At 41.8% G+C, this 25043-nt stretch overlaps 1 protein-coding gene across 3 annotated transcripts in view; it reads left to right on the forward strand.

Annotated features, from left to right (window-relative positions):
* The window catches only part of LOC141497107 (uncharacterized), a 46851-nt gene that overhangs the window by 8611 nt on the left and 13197 nt on the right, over window positions 1-25043 (forward strand). For 2 of the 3 annotated variants that reach the window (XM_074199704.1, XM_074199706.1), the window contains exons 1-2: window positions 3112-3216; window positions 6697-6990. In XM_074199704.1, the coding sequence (XP_074055805.1) occupies window positions 6733-6990 (258 nt within the window). In that variant the 5' untranslated portion in view covers window positions 3112-3216; window positions 6697-6732. Of the gene's footprint in view, window positions 1-3111; window positions 3217-6696; window positions 6991-25043 lie in introns of those variants that run through there. The other variant, XM_074199705.1, reaches the window with a different exon arrangement.

A 25043-nucleotide genomic window follows, 5' to 3' on the forward strand; every position in this document is an offset into this window, starting at 1 on the left:
ATCAGATTCTGGAGGGTTGCTTTTGTATTTGTGTGTGTGTGTATGTGTGCGTGTGGGTGTGTGTGTATGTGTGTGGGGTGGGTGTGTATGTGTGTGGGTGTGTGTGGATGAGGTGTGTGTGGGTGTGTGTGGGTGTGTGTACGTGTGTGGGGTGGGTGTGTATGTGTGTGGGTGTGTGTATGTGTGGGGGGTGTGTATGTCTGGGTGTGGGTGTGGGTGTGGGTGTGTATGTGTGTCTGTGGGTGTGGGTGTGTGTGGGTGTGTGTATGTGTGGGTGTGGGTGTGTATGTGTGTCTGGGGTGGGTGTGGGTGTGTGGGGGTGTGTATGTGTGTGGGGGGTGTATGTGGGGGGGGGTGTGGGTGTGTGTGGTGTGTGGGTGTGTGGGGGGGTGGGGGTGTGTGTGTGGGGTGTATGTGTGTGGGGGTGGGTGTGTATGTGTGTGGGGGTGTGTATGTGTGTGGGTGTGGGTGGGTGTGTGTATTGTGGGGGTGGTGTATGTGTGTGTGGGTGGGTTGTGTATGTGGGGGTGTGGGGGTGTGAGGGTGTGTATGTGTGTGGGGGTGGTGTGTGTGTGGGTGGGGGTGTGTGTGGGGGTGTGGGTGTGGGTGTGTATGTGCGGGGTGTGTGGGTGTGGGGGTGTGTGTGGGGGTGTAGGGGTGTATATGTGTGTGGGGTGTGGGTGTGTGTATGTGTGTGGGGTGGGTTGTGTGGGTGTGTGTGGGTGTGGGGGGTTGTGGGGGGTGTATGTGTGTGGGTGTGGGTGTGTGGGTGTGGGTGTTGGGGTGGGTTGTGTATGTGTGGGTGTGTGTGGGTATGTGGGGGGTGTGTGTGGGGGGGGGGTGGGTGTGTGTGGAGGTGGGTTGTGTGGGTGTATGTGTGTGGGGTGTGGGGGGGTGTGGGTATGGGTGTGGGGGGGGGGTGGGGGGAGTGGGTGTGTGTGGGTGTGTGTGGGGTGTGTGTCTGTGTGTGGGTGTGGGTGTTTGGGGTGGGTTGTGTATGTGTGGGTGTGTGAGGGTGTATGGGTGGGTGTGTATGTGTGGGTGTGTGTGTGTGTGGGTGTGTGTGGGTGTGGGTGTATGTGTATGGGTGTGTGGGGGTGGTGTGTATGTGTGTGGGGGTGGTGTATGTGTGGGGGTGGGGGTGTGGGGTGGGTTGTGTATGTGTGGGTGTGTGTGGGTGTGTGTCTGTGTGGGTGGGTGTGGGTTGTGTATGTGGGGGTGTGTGAGGGTGTGTGGGGGTGTATGTGTGTGTGGGGGGGTGGATGGGTGTGTGTGGGTGTGTGTGGGTGTGTGGGGGGTGGGTTGTGTGGGTGGGGGTGTGTGTGGGTGTGGGGGGTGTGGGTGGGTGGGTTGTGGGGGGGTGTGGGGGGGTGTGTGTGGGTGGGGGGGGGTTGTGTGGGGGTGGGGGGTATGGGTGTGTGTGGGCGTGTGTGTGTGTGTGTGTGTGTGTGTGTGTGTGTGTGTTTTTTGTTTTTCTTCCACTTGATGGGGATAATATAGTCCATAGTCAGTCAAATACAGTTGTGCTAGCTCTCTAGCCTGCCAAGACAAGCTGCTTCCATCAAGGTTGTTCATCTGCTCATGTTGCTGTTCATGTGTACAGTGTTCTCTTGGTTCTACTCCCTTTGCTGAGGCCTCAGATCCCATAACCCCTTCCCTGCTTCTCTGGAGTCCAAGCATTCATGGTTTTTTATGGAACAATAGCATTTCATGGTATTCATGTACCATAACCTGCTTAGCCATTCCCCAATGGATGGGCATCGCCTCAATTTCCAATTCTTTGCCACCACAAAAGGGGCTGCTATGAATATTTTGGAACATGTAGGATTTTTCCCATTTTTTATAATATTTTCTGGACATAGACTTAGATCTTGGATCAAAGAGCATGAACAGTTTTATGGCTCTTTGGGCATAGTTCCCTATTGCTCTCTAGAAAGGTTGGATCCGTTCCCAACTCCACCAGCAATGCATCAATGTCCCAATCCTCCCACAAGCTCTCCAGCATTGATCATCTTGCCTTTTTCTCATCTGGGCTAATTGAATAGATGTGAGATGATACCTCATTGTTTTTACTTTGCATTTCTCTAATCAATAATGATTTGGAGTATTTTTATATGAATATATATGTATGTATATATATCTAGCTTTAATTTCTTCACTTGAAAACTGTTCCTGTCTGTTGATCATTTACCAATTGGGGAATGATTTGTGACTTTATAAATTTGATGCAATTCTCTATATATTTTACAAATGAGAGCTTTATCAGAACTTGTAGCTGTAACGATTGTTTCTCAGCTTCCTGCTTTCCTTCTTATTTTAGCAGCACTGATTACATTAGTGTGAATCCTTTTCCACTGAATGTAGTCAAAATCATTCATTTTGCAGTTCATAATGCTCTCTGTGGCACTTTTCCCTAGATCAGGTGGAGTATGGTTTTGGCCTACTAATTTGTCTGGGGCGTTGCTCTTTAGGTCTAAGTGCGGTGCCCAGTTTGACCTTCTTCTGCTATAGCATGGGGGCTGTGGCTCTGTGGCTACTTTGGGCCAGACTGGTTTCCAGCTTTCCGCACAATTTTTGTCAAATACTGAGTTCCGACCCCAGAGGCCGATGGCTTGGGGTTTGCCAGACAGAAGGGCGCTGTGGGCATCTCCTGCAGTTTCTTTGGCACCTGGGCGCAGCCACTGCTCCATGACTTGGCTAGAATTGCCATTTTTATCTCATTGGCTCGACCTAACTGGGCACAACTGACATGTTGCGGCTTATTTAGATCTGCCTTCACTTGGGCAGGAGAGCTTCACGACTGTGCTCCCGCAGTTCGGGGTTTGTCCTCTCATCCCCAAGTGTTTGATGTGGGCTCCGTGTGGGCCCCGGGACCAAGGGGGGGCACGCCTGCCTGGAAGCCCTGAGCCCCCCCCCCCGGACCTCCACGCCCAAGGGGCCATGGCCGCCCGGGACCCCAGGCCTGGGGGGGGCTGGAGGCCTGGGGGCGCCCCTGGGGGCGGGGCCGGGGCGGGGTTTGGGCCGGAAGAAGGACTCCTGGCGGCGGAGGAGCCCCGGAGAGGCTGCGGGGCCGGCGGGGCCGGGCCCGGGCGGAGGAGCCGCGGCCCCCGGGTCTGCTCAGGGCGGCGCCGCCGGGCCAGGGAGGCCCCCGGGCCGGGCTGCCGGGGCCCGCGGTCTCGCCCCTCTTCTCGGGGCGCCGAGCGTTCTGGAAGCCAGGTCAGTGCGCGCCCCGCCCCCCTCGGCCCCCGCCCGCCCTTGGCCTTGGGGCTGTGCCGCCCCTCGGCTCCTGCCCCGCCCCTTCCAGGCGGCCTGCCTCAGTCTCCCCACGCGTCCCCTTGGCCCCGTTCCCGGCCTTCAGACTCGGCCCACGGGCCCCCAAGCCCTGCCCTGGCCCCACTCTTACCTCGCGGCTCTTGGGCCGCGCCCCCCGAGACCCCAGGCCCCCCAGGCTCCCAGGCAAAGCCGGCAAGGCCCAGACGGCCTCCCCTGCGCGGCCGAGCCCCGGACCGAGCGTCCGTCCGCTGCCCCGACTTCCCGGCCTCGCGGCCCCGCCGGCGCCTCCGCTCGCGGCACAGGCCTCAGACGGCTTTGGCCTCCCGGCCCCAGGCGGCCCCATCCCAGCCCCCTTCGGGCCCGGAGCGAGCAGTCCGGAGAAGCTGGGTGTTCACTGAGGACGTGCGGGGTGGGCACAGGAGCCAGCAGGTCTGGGCCTGGGCTCCCCCATCCGGCCCCCCAACCCTTCCTGCCTTTTCCGTCTCTGTTGGAGGGCGGGCAGAGGAGGGGGGAAAGGGTGAAGAGAGGGAGGCCAGGAGGCTCCCTTTGGCACCTGCGCATCCCTGCTGCCTCCCTCGGGGGGTTGCAGGCCGAGCCCCGGGCAAGTCAGGCCCTCGTCCCTCTGCAGGCTCCTAGCCCGTATAAAGCCCAGACCGGCCTCCTGGCCAGGAAGGGAAGGGAAAGCCCTCTACATCTGGATCTTTCTCCCTGTTGAGTTTAGGCCACAGAGGCCCAAAGTGTGGCCCAAGCAGGGCCTGGTGCAAATCAGCACCAAATCTGGAAACAGCTTTATTGTAAAGGTTCATGCATAGCAATCACCCGGAGCATAAGCACAAGGCAGCCAGCCTGGGACTCAGATTGGGGGTGGGAAAGATGGGGTCTTTCTGAGATGAAGAAGGCAGGGATTTTGCAGTTGGTTCCAGGCTGTTCCAGGAACAAGATGGAGGAACTTGACAAAATGAAGTCACCTTGGTTACTTTGCCACCTACACAGGGATCCTGGATACAGAGGGAATGGCCCCTGGGAGCCTCAGCCCCCCATCCCAGGGGAGTGAGGTCTACAGAGTAGAACAGCATGAGAAATTAAATCCATTTCCTCAGACATAGGGGATTGTCTTGAAACTGGCCACACATAGGCATGAGGTGAGCACAGCAGAAACAGACACACACACACACACACACACACACACACACACACACACACACAACAGAGAAACCCCTTCTTCCTCTCTCCTCTTTGTTTCTTTAGCCAGGCTCTCCGTGTACTGACTGATCTAGTTAACTTGTCCTTTGTACTTTTGTCCTCAGAAGAGAAATTGTGTTCCTGATCTTGCTGATGTCCTTCTGCCTTAGGTCTTTCTTTTATGATTTTTTTTCACATCTTTTTATTTTTCCCAATTACAAGTTGAAACAAATTTTAGACAATTTTTAGAGTTTTAAATTCCATATCCTATGCCTTCCTCTTTGTTCTCTTTCCTCTCTGAGAGAATATGTAATCTGATAAAGGTTTAATATTGTTCTTGATCTTTAGCTAAAGACACTTAGGAACAACTGCTAGCACATTCTTTGGGTTCAAATCGGTAGTATTTCATAGCTTTTTTTTTTTTTGGTAAGGCAGTAGGGTTAAGTGACTTGCCCAAGGCCACACAGCCAGGTAATTATTAAGTATCTGAGGTCAGATTTGAACTTAGGTCCTCCTGACTCCAGGACTGGTGCTCTATCCACCGCACCGCCTAGCTGCCCCCTTGTTTCTTAGCTTTAAAGAATATTTCTGTGTCTTTATCCATTGATTTCTCTCTCTGGAGATTCTCATCCCCATCCGTGAAAATCTGCATCCCTCCTGAGCCATGATGCACTTCCTGAAGTCTTGCTCCATTAGGAAGATGCCTGCCCATGTTCAGCACTCCTAACTCTCTCTGTGCCAGTCACTGGCCAAACCTTTACCACTGCTTTGTATGGCACCTTTGTGGGACTATCATGCTTCCCTTGATTATATCCTAGGCTTTCTGGGGACAGTGAATGTTGGATTACTTATGGTCACATGCTCTTTTTTGGTGCTGATCTAACACAGGACCAAGAATATTCATAATTCCAAGCAGGAAAGCAACCATATCCCTTTTCTCCCCCTTAATTTGCTGAAGAGAAGCCATTTGGATTAGAAGTCTAGAAATAGTCTTGATGACATGGCAAAGGTGGGGGACAATGACTTTGAGACATCATATTCCCAGTTCATCCTTTGTTCTCAATTTTTCCCAAGTCAGAAATTTGGGAAAGGGGAGCAGATACCAAATTGCTCGTCACACATGTTTCCAAGAAAATAACTGTATAAAGCCTGGAATTCCTATTAGGCAATACAGCATTGGACAGAACCAAAAGGAAACAGAAATAGAAAAACTATAGGAAGGAAGGTTTTGTGGGCTCAGGGAGAGGTTCAAAAATGTATAAGGTGGGCAGGGAGGTTGGACACATTTCATTCTTCTCTTGTCCCGTATGGTGTTAGGTGTTTGAATAGCAACCAGGACATGGAGTGAATAGAGCACCAGTCCTGGAGTAAGGAGAACAGGAGTCAAATCCAACCTCAGACACTTGACACTTAGCAGCTGTGTGACCTTGGGCAAGTTATTTAATGCTGATTGCCTCACATCCAGGACCATTTCCAGTCACCCTGATTCATATTTGGCTACTGGACCCAGTTGACTACAGAGGAGAAAGTGAGGCTGGTGACTTAGCACAATCCCTTCTCACTCAAATACACTTCACATATTTGTCATGGCATCACCTCCCTGATGTCATTGTCTTCTTTGAGAATGGAGGACAAACTTTATCATCAGTGTGAATAAGGATAGAGTTAAAGGGTTAATTTCAGGGGAAACGTAGCATCTATCTTTGGGGGCTGGGACTATGGGAACTCATAGCTGGGTTGTGAACCAAGGTTCATATTTGGTGAAGGCAGGGGGAATTGTGAGTGGGTTTGTATTCAGATAGACCCCAGAAGCAAATATGATTCTTGTCAGTCACTCCTGGTCTTGCTCTTATAGGATGACTGAGTATTTTGTTTGTTTATTTTAAACTTCCCAAGACTTCTTTTATCTTTTGGGAAGCAATTGTATTCCTTATAAGTAATGCTATAGTGAAAATTCTTTTGGAGGATGAATTGAATCAGATGATTTTTGGCTACTTTCAAAATCCTAAATTCTGTAATTCTGAAAGGGCAGGCATTCTTGTTTGAATGAATGAATATGAATGAGTGAATGTAAAACAAATAGTTCTCAACACTTATCACAGGAAGGGTTAGGAAGGCTGTTTTAAATACACTTAGAATGAAGTAGAGTCCTCAGATTTGACCTTCAAGTGACTAGACTATCCTCCTTTAAATGAATTCCTTTTGCAGGCTTTGTTAATGGTTTCTGACTGTCCCCTTTAGGTGGCTATATAAAAATATCAACCAGCCCTGGCCAACATGTTTGCTGTAGAAGAAATCAACAAGAGCCCTAACCTGTTGCCAAGCCATGCCAAGCCATTCCACCTGTACAGCACCTATCACAGTGATGACAGGACCTTGGAGAGCTCCCTGCAGTGGCTGTCTGGGCAGGGCCAGCTCATCCCTAACTACAGTGGCAGGAGGAAGGACATTAGACATGTGACTGACATTAGAGGAGCCATTTCAGCTCGGTCTGTCCAGATAAGCACCCTCCTTGAACTCTACAAGTGTCCACAGGTAGGTAACAATGACACTGACAGTTCATCAGACCCCTGAAAGGCAATGTGGTGCAATGGATGGAGAATGGGTCTTGGAATCAAGAGATCCAAGTTGAAAAAGTTACTTCTGTCCCATAGTAGCTATTTGACCTTAGTTATGTCCCCTGATTTCTCAGTCATCTAAGTAATTCTCAGACACTATAAATTTGAGAGAATGTGCTGTCCTGCATGGCTAGAAATGGTATCTTGGGGGTGGCTAGGTGGTGTAGTGGATAAAGCACCGGCCCTGGAGTCACTAGTACCTGGGTTCAAATCCAGTCTCAGACACAGTAATGATCTAGCTGTGTGGTCTTGGGCAAGCCACTTAACCCCATTTGCCTTGCAAAAACCTAAAAAAAAATTGTATCTTGCCTAGAAATTATTATATCCATGCTATCATTGGGGATTTTGAAAACCTATACATGGGAGATGAGCACCATGCTTCCACCACACACATCATCCCCCCTGCCCCCCTTTTCATATTTTAGTTGTTGTTTCATTCATGTCCAACTCTTTGTGATCTCATTTAGAGTTTTCTTACTAAAGATACTGGAATGCCTGGCAATTTTCTTCTCCCCTTCATTTTGTAGATATGGAAACTGAAGCAAGCAGGATGACATGACTTGCCCAGAGTCATACAGCTTATAACTATCTGAGTTAGAATTTGACCTTGGGTCTTCTGACCCCAGGATAACTGCATCATCCGATGAGTCACCCAGCTGCCCCCCTTTATTGTATCATAAATATATCAATGTTACCTGACTTCTGTCATATGAAAGGATCCTAGAGATTGTACAGATCTACTTCTCTATTATTCAGAGAAAATTCTTGATGATCAGGTGATGAAACAGCTTAGCCAAAGTCTCAGATATAATTAATGAAAGAGCTGGGAATAAAACCCCATATGTTTTCAGGTCTAGATCATTGTACTACATTCTCCATCACATCTGTGTTTCACCCTCAAACTATATTCTGATGTGAATACTACTGTCATTTATCTTTTCCCTAATAATGCTTTTTTTCATTAAAAGGAATGCTGAGCATTGGTGTGGAAAGTGCAGATTTGGGTGAGCAGTTTTGAGAGTGTCTTTTATTTGCTGGAGAGGGAAAGGAAGGGCACCTTAATGAGATGACTCACCTACTGAAAAAGAGCTTATGATATATTTCCTCTCTCCCTCCCACTATTAAATGGAAAAATAGTACTATAGCTTATTGAGATCATAGAGATGATTATTTTTCTTCAAATCTACTTGGGCTTAAATTTCAAAGATCAATCACTGTAGCACGTTCTTTAGGCTACAGCAAATAAAAGAACATTATTCAACCTGAATTCTCAAAGAAAAAAATAAGACTTTGCTAGGGATAGTATCAAATATTTCTCTAAGAAAAAATTATTTAGGTATATACAGGGAGAACCATGAAAAAGCTTTTTTAAAATTTCTACAGTGAATGCCTGATGGCTACTAAAGACTGATGAATTGTTGATGCTAAATTTGAAATGTTTTTCTTTTTTATTAAAGATTTTATTTATTTTCAGTTTTACAATTTTTCCCCTAAGCTTATTTCCCTCCCCCCACCCCCCACACAGAAGGCAATTTGTCAGTCTCTACATTGTTTCCATGGTATACATTGATCCAAATTGAATGTGATGAGAGAGAAATCATATCCTTAGGGAAGAAACATCAAGTATAAGAGATAACAAGATCAGACAATAAGATATCAGGGTTTTTTCTCCCTAAATTAAAGGGAATAGTCTTTGGTCTTTGTTCAAACTCCACAATTCTTTCCCTGGATACAGATGGTATTCTCCATCACAGATACCCCAAATTGTCCCTGATTGTTGCACTGGTGGAATGAGCAAGTCCATCAAGGTTGATCATCAACCCCATGTTGCTGTTAGGGTGTACAATGTTCTTCTGGCTCTGCTCATCTCACTCAGCATCAGTTCATTCAAATCCCTCCAGGCTTCCCTGAATTCCCATCCCTCCTGATTTCTAATAGAACGATAGTGTTCCATGACATACACAGACCACACTTTGCTAAGCCATTCCCCAGTTGAAGGACATTTACTTGATTTCCAATTCTTTGCCACCACAAACATGGCTGCTATGGATATTTTTGTACAAGTGATGTTTTTACCCTTTTTCCTCATCTCTTCAGGGTATAGACCCAGTAGTGGTGTTGCTGGGTCAAAGGGTATGCACATCTTTGTTGCCCTTTGGGTGTAGTTCCAAATTTCTCTCCAGAAAGGTTGGATAAGTTCACAGCTCCACCAACAATGTAATAGAGTCCCACATTTTGCACAACCCTTCCAACAATGATCATTATCCTTTCTGGTCATATTGGCCAGTCTGAGAGGTGTGTAAATTTGAAAAATTTAAAGCAAACAATAAAGAATAATGTGTGGAACTTTTCAAAATAACATAAATATCTTAATGGAGTTATTGCCATGAATGCAACCATGATCCAGTCCAAAATAGATTACTTTCCCAAAGCTTAATATCATCCTCTACAACCACACTTGGCTGCTACCAAGTCCTACAGGTTTTATGACTTTCAGAGTTATTTTTACTTTCCAATGTTGATACTATATAAATGTTTTTCCTGACTTATTCACTTAACTTGCTCTTATTTCCTACAAATCTTCCCAGGTATCTCTGATCTAACGCTTTTATTATTTGTTATTGAGCAGTGATTGCCAATGCATTTATCTTCCTGCATTTTTTGACATTATAATTTATTGTTTTTATATTCTTTCCTTTTTAATTTTGAATTCCAAATCCTTTCTCTCTTTTTCACCCATTCTCTGCCCATCTAGAAGGAAAGCAACATGATATAAATTATACATGTGAAGTTATTCAAAATATATTTCCATAGTAGCCATGTTTTTAAAAAAGCAAGAAAATTAAAGTGAGAAAATTTTATTTGTTTTCACTCAGATTCCTCACTACATAGGTGAATAACATTTTTTTCACGATGAGTCCTTTGGAATTGTCTTGGATTATGGTATTGATCAGTGGGGCCAAGTCTTTCCCAGTTGAGATCATTACAACTTTGCTCTTAGTGTGTGCCTGCCAAGCCTGCCTTCGTTTCCAACTTAATTGAAACAGTTCTTCCTTTTATGCATATTTTATAGGAAAATATTTCTCCTTTCTCTTTTTCCCTTTCACCTCCTCTTCTTGCATCCCATTTCCTCATTACTTCAATTTTTAACTTAGTTCAGTCACTCTTGATTGATTAACCTGGTTGAATGTTCTTTCATACCTGTATTTTTATGCATTTCTTGAGTCATGTTTCACTGTCAAAATGTCTATTTGGTTCTGATTTTTTTTCATAAGGAATGCTTGAAAATCAACTAGTTTTTATGTCAACTTCTCCCTTGGGAATTATATAAGTTTTGCTGCATAAGTTATTCTAGGTTGTTTTCCTAGCCGATTTTTCCTCTGGAATATCATATCACAAGCCCCTCTGCTCCTTTAATGTGTAAGTGGGTAAATCTTAACTGATTCTGACTGTGGATCCATGACATCTGAATTTGTTTTTTCTTGCTGTTTGAAATATGTTCTCTTTGACCTGGGAGCTCTGAATTTGACAATAATTTTCATGGGAGTTTTCACTTTGTAATCTCTTTCAGCAGGTGATTGATAAAGTTTTTTAATATCTATTTTTTTTTACCCTTTGGATCTAAGATATCTGGGCAGTTTTTCTTGATAATTTTGTGAAATATGATAGTTTCTTTCTTTGGTTATGACTTTCAGATAGTCTACTAATTCTTAAATTATCTCCCTTTGATCTATTATCCAGGTCAGTTTCATTCTTTTACTTTATTCTGTTATTTCTTGATGTCTTCTGGAGTCATTAGCTTCTATTTGGTCAATTCTCCTTTTTTAAGGTGATATTTCCCTTGGTATTTTTTGTTCCTCTTTTACCAACCTGTCAATTCTCTTTTCATTATTTTCTTCCATAATTCTCATTTTTCCCCAGTTTTTTCCTCTGTCACTAGTATCTATTTCTTTAACTCCTCTAAGAGTTCTTGTTGGAGCTGTGTATGATTAGTCTTTGAGGCTTAAGTTGGTAGCTTTTTTATATTGTCTTATTTTAAATTTATATTTTTCATCTTCCCTGACCACTCCAATCATTTTTTATGATTACTTTCTTTTTTTCTCATTTTTAGACTAGTTTTTTTTTATTTTAAACTTTATGTTAAAGTTGGACTCTACTCACTTTTGGGTGAGGAGGCAATGTCCTAAGTTTCAGATTTTTATGTGCTGCTATTTTCAAAGCTAATTTTGGGAGGTCTGCAAGTTTTTGATGTTACCATTGTGGTATGATCTAGTTAGAAGTATGGTCACTATTCTCCTGGTCTCTGTTCTGGACTTATGAATAAGTCTCCATTGCAATCTCTGACTTCCAAACCTGTTGTTCTAGCTGTGACTACCCTTGCTGTCCAAATATCTATTGTTGGAGTTGGAAGGTTCCTTGTTTCTCCATGGTCAATTCCAGAGTCTCGCTCTCCTTCCATTACTCAGCAAACTCTTCCTTTGGAGAGATTGAAAGGTCCTTTGAAAGGTCACCAGTCTGCATTTACTTACATTCAAGGTTCTTATGTGTTTTCTCAGGATTTCTAGGACACATTCCTTCCCTCAATGAGTTCAGGCCCTGACTCATAGTCTCTTTTCTATCCAACTCCTGCTTTTCTCCAAATATTTTGATATACACTCAAACATTTCTGGTGACCTATTTACTTCATCTCATCTCACCTACACATGGAGAGGGTTCCACCACTCACCTTCCTATCACTCAAAAATGTCCTATTTCTATATTCATATACTTTTATATATAATTTTATTGTGATTCTTCTCCTTCTGCTTTGCAACTCTATAGCCTCTTTTTCATCATTACCATGACCTAAAACCCTTCCATTCTCCTTTATTTCCAAGGTCATTACCTGTACATGAAGTATATTGACATCATCATAGATCAATTTTTCCTTTGCCCTGTTCTTTTGAGTCCATTATGCAATATTGCCCTGATATGCACCAGTTTGGACCTTAGACACTTACTGTCTATATGACCCAAGGCAAGTCACTTAATCCTAATTGCCTCAGTTTCCTCAATTGTAAAATGAGATGTAGCAGAAAATGTCAAACCACTCCAGTAGTTTTTGCCAAGAAAACCCTAAATCAGGTCACAGAGTGTTGAACATAATTGATCAAAAAAATACATACTCATATACATATAAATCATCATCTCATCTACTGTCTTCACTCTAATTCACTTATTGCTGAAAAAACTAGAAAAAATTATGAAGCCATGATGATTGGGTTCACTTCAATTTTACATTGTGAATCTCAATTGGGCCTTCACTGTAGCAAAACAATTTTGATTGTTTTCTATGTCCTTTAATACATACCTCAGTTGATTTTGAAAATCACTCGCCTCAGTGAATTTTCCAAAACTTTTCATACCTCAAACTTTCAAAGTATCCCCTTCCTTCTAACTCTTTCAGCTGGGAAGCTTGCTTCATATTAATCAAATGAATGCCATTTCCCAATATATCCCTCTTACCCTCAATTTCCCCTGTATATTATATAAATAAGATAATATATCAATCTTTTAAAGATATTGCTAAAGCAATTCTTAGAGGAAAATATATCCTTGAAATGTTTTTTCAACAAAAGAGAGAGAGAATATCATAGAAAATCAATAAACTGGACATTCAAATATATATATATATGCTTACACACAGAAATATCTGTAGGTGTGTATAAAAAAATTTTGTGCATTTGTCATATTAGATAGAGTACCATATTTGAAGTCCAGAAGCCTAATCTTTCTGAATTTAATTCTGACCTCAGTGACTCTGGGTAAGTTACTTCACCCTATTTGCCTTAGTTTCTTCATCTGTAAAATGAGTAGAAGTAAGAAATGACAAAAACACTCCAGTTTCTTTGCCAAGAAAAACCACAAATGGGGTCACAGAAAGTTGAACATGATTGATCAGAAAACATAAACATAAATATATATATCTCTTTTTATTAATCTTTCAGTCTAGCTCAGTTTATTGATTTGTTTTCTTTGAAAAAAGCTTTAGGGGCGACTAGGTGGCGCAGTGGATAAAGCACCGACCCTGGAGTCAGGAGTACCTGGGTTCGAATCTGGTTTCAGACACTTAATAAATACCTAGCTGTGTGGCCTTGGGCAAGCCACTTAACCCCATTTGCCTTGCAAAAAACCTAAAAAAAGCTTTAATATCACTTTTCCAATTACTTGTAAAGATGGCTTATTTTTGCATTTTTAACTTTATTTTCTAAATAGCATCAATATGATATTAATAATATATGTTACCAGTTACATGTAACAACATTTTAAATACTTTTTTTTTTCAAATTTTTAGTTCAAAACTCTTTCTCTTTCTCCCCTCCGTATCTCATTGAGAAGACAAGCATTTTGACATGTTATGCATATGTAGTTTTGCAAAACACATTTTCACAGAGACCATGTTGTGAAAGAAAATCCAGAGAAGGGGGCAGCTAGGTGGTATAGTGAATATAGCACCAGCCCTAGAATTGGGAGGACCCGAGTTCAAATCCAGCCTTAGACACTTAATTGCCTAGCTGTGTGACCTTGGGTTGTCACTTAGCCCCATTGCCTTAAACAAATAATTAAAAAAAAAAAACAAGAAAAAAATAATGAAAAATGTATGCAGACTCCATTCCAGAGATTGATATCACTTTTCTGTAGAAGCCCTTCAAAATTGTCTTAGATCATTATTTTGATAAGAACTCTCATTCATAACTGATCTTCATACAATATTGTTTTTTCTGGACACGATGTTCTCCTGGTTCTGTTCACTTCACTTTGCATCAGTTCTGTTTTTCTGAAATCTACCCCTTCTTCCTTTATTATAGCAAAATAGTACTTCATCACAATCTTATACAAGTTGTTTAGCCTTTCTCAGTTGATGAACATCCCCTAAATTTGCAATTCTTTGCCACCACTAAAAGAACTGCTATGAATATTTTTGTACACATAAATATTTTCTTTTTTAAAAATCTCTTTGGGATACAGACCAGAAATAATATTGCTTGATCAAAGGGTATGAATGATTTTGTAGCCTTTTGGGCATAACTTTCAAATTGTTCTTTATAAGGATTGAATCACTATATCTTCACTAACAGTATATTCATATTTTAATTGTCTCACATCTCCACCAATATTTGCTATTTTCCTTTTCTGTTATATTAGCCAATCTGATAAGGATGTGGTTTTAGTTCAGAGTTGTTTTAATTTGCATTTCTCAGATCCTTACTGATTTAGAGATTTTTCCACATGATTATAGATACTTTGATTACTTTTTCTGAAAACTGCCTGTTCATATATTTTGACCATTTATCTTGAAGGGCACTACACTGACATTCACTGACTTCATCATTCCCCACCCCACACAAGAAATAGGAACCCAATTCATTGGAGGAATAGTCAAGAATGTGTCATCTTTTGAAGCTGCTGCCTGTTGAGAAGGGACATAGAGCTGTCCCTGCCTAGCATATTTCATTTGAGGGAGATTGAGATACTTTTGGAACTTTCTATTGCAGATTTCAAGAGATGTTTGCTCCCAGGATAAGATAGAGGTTGTTATCTAGCTGGGACTACTAGTTGGAGATGCACTGCTTCTTACTTGGAGGTTACAAATTGTACAAGAAGGTTAAGCAAACAGAAGCCAAAAATGATCAAGAGAAGAATGGTTAGGAGTGGAATGAGTATAGGAGTCCCTAAAAAGAAAAACCATGAGTCCCACCCAGAGAAAGATTTTGAGGAAGACCTCTATGGAATTCTTGCATCTAGATAGTTTTATTTATGATATGTTCAATTCAGAGCTTGATCTGTTGGATATTGTTAATGTAAATAGAGCAGGAGGTGATTGCAAGGCCACAAACACCTCCACTGGGGACAATTGCCTCTTTGATGTCTTGTCTGTCTGTAGATTGGGCATGATTCTGGAGGTTCCCTTCTCAGAAGATTCCTGGAAAGACACTCGGGGACCAATGGTTATCCTATTTCAGAATGTCCTTTGCTTCAGGGGCTTCTTTCTAAGAGGATTCCTAGAAGGGCACTCATGTGGCCAATGACCCATTATCCACTGCATCAGAAACAAGGTCCCCTTGATTAGGGACCTTAGCCAAAGTACAGTGGCTAGAAGATAGGCTGTATGTCTTTTAGTGACAGCTGCTGGGAGTTGAGTCTTCTTTTTGGCACTATGGACTTTTTCTTCTGCCAAAGCTTTTTCTAACAGCTGAACCAATGGTGTCTAACTGTCCCAAATCTAGCTTCTTAAACTTCCACTGGATATCCAGGGTGGATTGGTTAATAAAAGACATGCCAAGGATGACAGCTCCCTCAGTGGAGAGAGTTAGGTTAGTGTATTTCTTTTGAAAAAAAGACAGGTTTCTCCTTGGAACCCTCTATGGTCTCTCCAAACTTTTACTATTTCATCTGCTTTTTAATTCCCCATCTCATGCCTTCTAATAGGCAAGTTATCATTTGGTTCCCTTCTCTTTTATCCCTTTCATCATAATAGCTCCACTGGGGGTTGGCTGAGGGGACAGTCACTGCACCAGGACGGAATCTAACCTTTGACTTGACCAGAGTATTTCCAAACTTCTGAGTCAGATTCCAAATTCTCTGTTTCTCTATCTTCTCAGGAAAGCTCATATTGTAGGTCTTGTTTTTTAAACCCTTTAGTAAACTTAATGGGGGTTTTCTTAATATAAGCTAAGTATGTCTTTGACTTATGAAAGGTCAAGCAATGGGAAAGGAAGTTGGATCTTAGGGGTGAGACATACTGGAGAAGGTAAATTTTAAGAGATGGGATGGAATTCTAATGGGTTTTGGAGTGTGGGCTTACAGAAGTGGGGGAGAGAGGAGTCTTAGTCCTAGTTTGGGAGAGAATAAAGTGTGGAGGATTTTTATCAAAAAATACTGAGCATCCTGATACAGATTGCTTGGCTCCAGAGCAGAGCACAAGGGTGCTGAAACTTCCAGTTTAATGTTGGAGGAACAGGGACTAGGGTCCTGCTAGCAATGAAGAGAGTGAGTACTTTGCAGTTCTGCCACAAATCCTGATTCTGGGCAAGGGTCTGGAAGGCTTAGAGATAGAGTTCTGTCTACTTGCCTGTCCTGTGGCAGAACAGATCTAGAAAGAAGCTAGAACTATACATTAAAATTACATTAACAGGTCATTTTTCCTGATACTATAAAGAGTATACTGGGGACAAAAAGTGTTACAAAATTTTACAAGACTTTTCTTTTTGAGGTCTTGAAGACCAACCCTTTTCCCATTGCATAAGAAACAACCTGAAGGGGTGTCACAATGTTGTAAGCCTTAGTAATGCAAGTTCTGGAAACATATAGACATAAATGGCAGAGACTCTTACATTGTACAAGGGCAGGCTCAGCATGAACCACTAATCTCACCTCTCCAGCATCCCAAGGAGGGAGAGAAAGCTAATGCTTTCAATTCAGGGGATCCCACAAGCTATAGAAATACCAGCCAAACAGGGTTTTGAGAGAGAAAGCTGTCTGGGATCCCTGTAACACACAGACTCACTACATGACACAGATCTCCTCCACTGGCATCCTGGAGAAAGAGGACTAGCTTTCAAAGTGAAGTGAAAAGGATATAAATCTGGATAGAGGATATTTTACAAACAAAACAAAAAAGAAATGATTTGCCTGAGAAGAAAGTCTTCTGGAATCAGAGTCATTACCTGCCCCACATTGGGCACCAAAAATATTGCTGACTGAAAGATGAATGAATTCACTTAAAAGACTAAATAAATTAGGGATAAAAAAGTTTGTTTATGCATTACTGTGGATAAAAAAAAATAGCATGGAAATTGAGTGATAATATGGACTAGATTTCTTAAGAATGTAGCAATTTAAGACAAAAATTAAGGATAGTTGCAAGGGCATTGCAACCAGACTGATAACAGCAGCTTCTGTTAGGCAACTGGGTTAATTCAGCATCCAGAGGGGATAAGACCAAGGTTATATAGGCACATGCTGGGAAAAAGGTAAAGAGGAATTTTAGGTTAGTGCCAAGTTGGGATTAAGGAGCAGGTGAAGCATAGTCAGTTTAGGGGTCAATGTCTTTAAGTGAAATCTGTAAAATAGAAAATGGGCTGGGATTAGGTGCCTTAAATGAAAGCCTTAATCCTTTCAAGTAAGGCAGGTATTTATTGTTTTGTTGATAGGGACTTGTCTGGATGGGAGTAGGTACAGTAGTAGTTCACTGATTTGATCCTTTCAGGCTAGAAGAATTTATTGTTTTTTTGATAAGTTCTTGTCTTATGACTGGCAGAGTAGAGATTTATTAAGTCTTTGAAAGGGGAGCAAGATAATTCACTGAAATTTATTAACCTTTTCAGCAAGTTACTTCACTAAAGTTCATTGTCCTCATCATCTTGATCTTCATTTCCCAACTGAGGAATTGAGAAGATAACAAGTGAATAATTGTGAGAAGTGAGTAAACCATATTGCCTCTTTCTTGTACTTCAGTTCTGGAACTAGCTTACTTCCCTGACTTTTCACTTGTGAATCTAGTCTAATTTTTTGTGAGTCTAGTTAATTTTTGTCCTGGGAGAAAACTTTATTCAGTTGTGGGAATCGGGAGAAAATCTTATTGTATTGTTTGAACTTAGTTCCACCTAGCTAGGAAACGGGACACTCTCTAACTCTTTTTGATAAAGTAAAAAAATTTTAGAAGGTGTTTAGTTTCAGGTTCAAGAGCAGAAGCTAAGAGGGAGAATAAGGGCAATGGGCTAACCCACCTAACTCTCCCAGGGGAGCAGCAAGAAAGAAAAGATAGTTAGCAGTATTTAGCAGAAATACGCAACTTAAAGAGAGGTATAAGGGCATTGAAGTTTATTATGTCAGTCACACTCCCCAAGAGCAAACTGGTCTCCCAAAAGAATATCCTATCTCAATTGAAGAAAGGATGGAATTATAAAGCAGGAAGATGAAGTGATTAGGATGCCTTGATGGGGGCAGTAACTCTGAGAGAGTGATGAGGTAATGAGAATGATATATAGATGAAGAGTGTGGCTCAAAGGGCAAATAAGAAATAATGAAGGACATTTAGAGAAGAGGCTGTATCTCAAGAAGTAATCCTTTTGATAGGGGCCTGTCTTGGAGGCAGGGATTTTCCACATCCTTGCCAGAGGTAAAGTACTTCATTCATAAAGTTCATTGACTTGTCTGGGATTTCAGTGTAAAGAAATAGGTTGATTATTTAACATGGTCAACACCAAACATTTTTGAGAGCAATAAGTTATCTATAACATTTTTCATTTTCTCTGCTACATGTTTCCTCTACTTAGACACCCTAAAAGGGGCACTAGTTGTGTTGACCAGAGACCTAGCATATCCAAAGACTGATGCAAATTTTGTCACAATTGTACAATTCAAGCAATTCTTATGTCTTTTCTGAAAACTGGACCTGTACTCATAATTTGGGAACAGCTTGGTGATTTAGTAGAGTGCTAAACTTGGACTCAGAAAGGTCTGAGTTCAAATCCAGCCTCAGTCATTTGCTAGTGTGTGACTCTGGGAAAGTTACTTAAACATATTTGCTTCAGTTTCTCATCTATAAAATGAGCTGGAAAAGAAAATGGCAACTTATTCTAGGATCTTTACCAAGAAAAATGTCAAAAGTAGTCATGAAGAGTCAGACGTAACTGAAAAATAACTAAATAAAAAAAAACAACTGATCAATCAGTTGTTTTCATTTTCCTTTTGTTGTTAATAGAAACTTTGGGGACTGGGCCACCTCCTTTCATGAATTCAGGTAATTGTAGAAATTTGCTCTTTCCCTTTAACTCAGAAAGTCCCTAATCTTTCGTCCAATTAAAGATGAGATTCTGTAATGTTGTATTATTTCCTTTTAACTAATTGGCCTATTTGATTTATTATTATTTTTTAAATATAAAAGTGTCTCCCAAGTGTATTTGGGAGCTAGGCCTAAGTATAAGAGGTCTGATCCTGGTTTCTTTGGCAAGGCCATATTTTACTAAATAATTTCCAACCTTCTTTGGGCATTTCTTCCCTAGGGCTGATAGATTGATGACCATGCCTAAAGAGAAGGTCCCAAGGAATTTATTTGGTAAGTTCCCAAAGCACTAAATAGAAAAGAATTTACAAGGTTCTTTTATTCTTTTCTGAACGAGTAAGTTATTCTTTTTGTGTATTTAAAGTACAATATTCCCAATTAAATATGTAACAGTTTCTAAACCTTAACTAACCTTTCTTACAGTTCAGTTCTTAGTTTCATATCATCCAAATCAAAAAAGGAATTAATTTCTAAAGACAGAATCACATCACCATCCAGAAATCAGTTTTCAAATTCCAGCTTTTTTTCTAAAACGATTTCTTAAACATTCCAATCTGAGAAAAATTAGAAGCATAATAACATAAATAATGTTGTAGATTGAAAATTACCAATGCCAAATTGAGGGGCAGCTAGGTGACGTGGTGAATAAAGCACCGGCCCTGGAGTCAGGAGTACCTGGGTTCAAATCTGGTCTCAGACACTTAATAATTACCTAGCTGTGTGGCCTTGGGCAAGCCACTTAACCCCATTTGCCTTACAAAAAAGAAAAAAGAAAAGAAAATTACCATTGCCAAATTGAATAAATGTTTGTCTTTCATTTTCAAAGAAGACCATGACTTCAAAGAGGTGGTGCCATGACAAGCATCTAAATTGGACTTGCAGTGAGGTGGGCTGTGCTAAGTCACTAGTCCCACTTTCTCCTCCAGAGTCATCTGGATCCAGTGGCCAGATATGAATCAGGATGACTGGAGATGGCCCTGGATGTGAGACAATCAGTATTAAGTGACTTGCCCAAGATCACACAGATAATAAGAGTCAAGAGTCTAAGGCTGCATTCAAACTCCTGTCCTCTGGACTCCAAGGGTGCTCTATCCACTGTAGACTGTGCCATTACTGAATTATCTTACATAAAATAATCACTGGATTTATGTTTACAGCGTAAAGGCTGATAGGTGGGACAATGGTGGGAGGAGTTTAGGGCAGAAGAAGAAACCATTACAATAGAGGAAAGCATTTCACCTGATGGAGGGCAGGGTTTAGGGAAGAAAAGCAGTCTGGGTCCTGTGTCCTGAGCATGGGAGTGATTGGAGTATCCTGGGGCTTCTCACAAGCTCCACTGAGTGCTGCTCTTGGAATTAGAAAGAGACTCCTAGAGTGAACTGGTTAGAGGAAGTCTGAGAAAAGATTGCTTTGCCTTCCCTGGAGCTCAAATCTGTCTCCTTCCTTCTGCTGCTGCTGAGAACACTCTGCCTCATGGAAGCCTGTGCATGTAATTCCCAGGTAGGTCTGAGGAAAAAGTCCCCCCATTGTCTGACTTCTGCTGGCTGCCCTTGCCTTTGGATCTCATTCTCAAGAAGAGAGACTGCCTGATTTGCCCTGGGAAAGCCTTCACTCCAAAGCCTGGCTACAAGAAAACTTCCCACCCCCAATTCTTTTCCATTCTTCTAATAACACACCAGATTTTCTGGTTCATTGGGCCCATTAGTTCACACTTTGTCGGTAGGATTTCAGCCTTCTGATCAGGTCCTTGGTTCTCTGTCTCCATGTCTCCACTTCTTGCCTTCAGATCTTAGTTCTTTGACTGATCCAACAATCTTACCTTCCTGCCTCAAGCTCCCCACCTTACACACAGTTACCAAAGTTCCTTCCTAGCCTCCTTTTATCTTAATTGGTGGCTCTTTGTCTGCCTCCCTCTCTTATCCCAGACATGTGACTCCTCCTCTCCAGTTCCAGGCCAAGCTCTACCAGATTGTCCCAGCAATTCTGCCCTACCCCTAGTTAGACTTTAAGACACAATCATCCTACTTGCCCAGACTCAGTGTCCATCTGGAGTCCTCCAAGTTCAATGTCTTTGACTTCCCTGCCATGAGTCTATTACAATGTCTTGTCTCCCTGACCCCACTACTGTTCCCCTTCCCAGGCCTTCTGCTTCCCTATCTCAACTTCTTTATGAGCCCTCAGAGTTGAATCCCAGACTAGGTTTTGTCTCCCTGCCCTCAGCCTCCCCAGCTTCCCTCCCTGCTTGTTCAAGCAGTATAATGTTTGGATTGTCTGGGGAAAGGGAAATTCAAAGAGCAGTTGGAGGGAGAGCTCTGAGTCAGGAACCTTTGAGGCTCTAAGTGTTCTCACCCCATCTGGGATTCCAAACCCCCTTTGCTCACTGAGTCCATCTATAAGAATGTAGGCAGAGGAAGAGAAAGAAGAAAAGAATTGGAGGAGTGAGAAAACCATCACCTGTTCAAACCATCTTCATTTCCAAGCCTGGCATTCCCTACTGCCAGCCTGCCTCCCTTCCTCTATCCTGAGTTAGGGCCAGGTTCTTTGTAACTCTTGTGAGACCTTATCCTTTATAAAACCTCACAGGCTGCTCTCCTGCCTAGTAATGGAAGAGAATGCCCTCTGACTCGTTTAGCATCCTTCTCCCTGCTGAGTTCAGTCAAAAAAATGGACCATGGGGGCAGCTAGGTGGCACAGTGGATAGAGCACCAGCCCTGGAGTCAAGAGTACCTGAGTTCAAATCTGGCCTCAGACACTTAGTAATGACCTAGCTGTGTGGCCTTGGGCAAGCCACTTAACCCCGTTTGCCTTGCAAAAAAAAAAAGAAAACAAAAAAAAAACCCTAAAAAAACCAAACAACTTCTCCCTCCTCCTCTTTGCTCTTTTGGCCAAACTCACACCTGAAACTCCAGGACAACCTTTCATAGGTAGAGCCTAGAAGTGTCTCTAGCTCTTGCCCTCTGCAGTGCTATATCCTCAGAGCAGAAATTGTCCTGATGCTGCTCCAGTCTCAGGTCACACAGTGCTTTATTCTTTAGAATATTTAAAAATTTAATGTTATCTAATTTATCCATTTTACAACCCACTTTGCTCTCTATCCCTTGTTGATTCATAAATTGTTCACCTGTCCTTAATTCTGGTATGTTCTAAGTTCTCATTTTCTTGTGAATCTCCCTTCATATCTGGGTCATGTATCATCTTGGTAAATGAAATAAAATACTGATCCATGTCCACTTTCTCCCATACTACTTTTTTTTTTAGGTTTTTACAAGGCAAACGAAGTTAAGTGACTTGCCCAAGGCCACACAGCTACAGAATTATTAAATGTCTGAGGCCGGATTTGAACTCAGGTACTCCCGACTCCAGGGCTGGTGCTTTATCCACTGCGCCACCTAGCTGCCCCCCATATTACTTTTCTAACAAATTTGCTCAAATAATGAATTCTTATCCCCAAAATCTAAAGTTTTTACTCTTGTCAAAAGGTTATTATGTGGGGCGGCTATGTGGTGTAGTAGATAAAGCACCTGCCCTGGAGTCGGGAGTACCTGGGTTCAAATCCGGTCTCAGACACTTAATAATTACCTAGCTGTGTGGCCTTGGGCAAGCCACTTAACCCCGTTTGCCTTACAAAAAGCCTTAAAAAAAAAAAGAAAGAAAAAAGGTTATTATGATTATTTGCTACTATAAATTGTCTACCTAGTTACATTTTTTAACTTCTTGTTTTGATATCTATTGCCTTTTAATGGTTCTGTTAAATCTTCCCTTTTTTCTCATTTCCCATATTATTCCGACATATATTTCAAAATGAATTTTAAATCATCCCATTAATATCAACTTAGCCATACCTTCAGTCTAAGTATACTCCCTTTAATAGTTAGTTCTCAAAAGTTATAGATATCTTCCTTCCATGTTTTCTTATTGAATAACAGGGATTTTTCTTTTTCTTTTCCTCTCTTTACCTTTTTACATGTCTTTTGAATCTGTATAAGGAAAGTGCTTTTACCACCATCTTCTTCTGAGATAGGATTTTGTCTAGCCTTATCTCTAAAGTAACTTTCTCTAGTTTCAGATTTTCTGATTTTTTATTTATTTTTTTTTTTTTTGCTCATTCTGAGTAAACTATCCCAAGTTTCTTATGTTAGTGGTGGAGTCCCCTTTGAGAACCCTAGAGGCTTACTCAATGGACTGGACCATCCAGTCTGTTCACTTTGAACTGTAGTGGCTTATTCACTTGGGCTGAGGCCTTCCTGGCTGGGAATACTAGGGTCTTACTCTCTGTCTAGGTCAACCACCTAGTTGGACTGGTTGAAAGAGGCTCTGGGATCCCCATGCTGGAGAGCCTGGCTCGCTATATGCCAGAGGCCTGCTAAGCCCAGTCTCCAGGGCTCCATTGAAGATCTCTTCAGTAGCTGAGGACATCTAGCTGGTCTCTGTCACATCCTGCTTCCAAGCTCTGGGTCTCAGTTCCCTGCCCCAGGTATACTTTAGCTCCACCTGAGACAGACCTTGCTGGAAAATACTCCACTCTGGTCTCCTGTGGATTCTATCACACCAGAATCCATTTAGGCTTGATTGATGGGAAATCCATCTGAGGAAAAAATCTCAGTAGAACCATTTTGGCTCTAATTCCTCCAATTGAATTTTAATGTTTTTTTCTTAGTCAATAAAATACTTTTTTGGCAATTTGATTGAGAGGGCATTGAAAGGGCAATTTGATTGAAAGGGCACAAATTTGTTTGAAGGAAAATGTCATTTTTATTACATTGACTTGGTATTTGCCATAAGAATATCTATCCAATTATTTAAATCTGATTTTATTTGAATAAAATTGTTTTGATTATTTTGTTCATATGGGTCCTGGGTTATGTTAGCCCATATCCCCCAAGTGTTTTATAAAGTCTAGAGTGATTTTATATGGGGCAATTTTCTTTCCCATCATTGCAGAATTTTGTTTATGATGTATAGGAATGCTGATGATTTATATGAACTTACTTTTTATCCTGCTACTTTGCTAAAATTGTCGTTTCATCTGTGTTTTTAGTTGAACTTTGGGGATTTTCCAAGAGGATAATCATATTGACTGCAGAAGAGATACTTTTATCTCCTCATTCCATATTCTGATTCTTTCAATTTCTTTGTCTTTTATTGTTATTACTAGGAGTTCCAATATAATTCTTTTTTTTCCTTTTATTTCTTTTTTTATTTGTAAGGCATTAAGGTTAAGTGACTGGCCCAGGTCACACAGCTAATAAGTATCAAGTGTCTGAGGCTGAATTTGAACTTAGCTCCTCCTGACTCTAGGGTCACTGCTCTATTCACTGTACTATCTAGCTGTCCCTCCAATACAATTCTGAATGGTAACATTGGGCATCCTTGTTTTTGACTTGAAAGGTCTCCTATTTTAGCCCCATTGCAAACAGTGTTTACTGATGGTTTTAGATAAATGCTTTCTGTCAACTTAAGGAACAATCTTTTTATATCAGTATTTCCTGTTTTTAATAGAAATGAGTGGGGCAGTTATGTGGGGCAGTGGATAGAGCAGCGACCCCAGAATCAGGGGGACCTGAGTTCAAATCTTCAAATCTGACCTCAGACAGTTAAAAGTTACCTAGCTGTGTGACCTTGGGTAAGTCACTTAACTCCATTGCTTTGCTACCCCCCCAAAAAAAGAAATGAGTGCTGAACTTCATCAAAAGTCTTTTGTGGGGGCCGCTAGGTGGTGCAGTGGATAAAACACCTGCCCTGGAGTCAGGAGTACCTGGGTTCAAATCCTGTCTCAGACACTTAATAATTACCTAGCTGTGTTGCCTTGGGCAAGCCACTTAACCCCATTGCCTAGCAAAAAAAAAGCCTTTTCTACATCTATTAATATAATCTTATGATTTTTTGCTTATTAATATTATCAATGTCAATAGTTTTCCTTCTGTTCAACCATACCTGTATACTTTGTCAAAAATCTCATATGATCATATGCTTTAATCTTTATTTTCTATTATTGTAGTCTTTTAGATAGTTTCATTTAGGATTTTGCATCCATAATTTTTTTTCCTGTGTTCACTTGTCATGGTTTAGGTTTCATAATCATATTTGATTTCATCTTTAATTTTAGGACTTTCCTATTTGGTGTTTGGACTTTTAATCTCTTT

Source organism: Macrotis lagotis, chromosome X (genome assembly GCF_037893015.1).
Source record: "Macrotis lagotis isolate mMagLag1 chromosome X, bilby.v1.9.chrom.fasta, whole genome shotgun sequence".
NCBI classification, from domain to species: domain Eukaryota; kingdom Metazoa; phylum Chordata; class Mammalia; order Peramelemorphia; family Peramelidae; genus Macrotis; species Macrotis lagotis.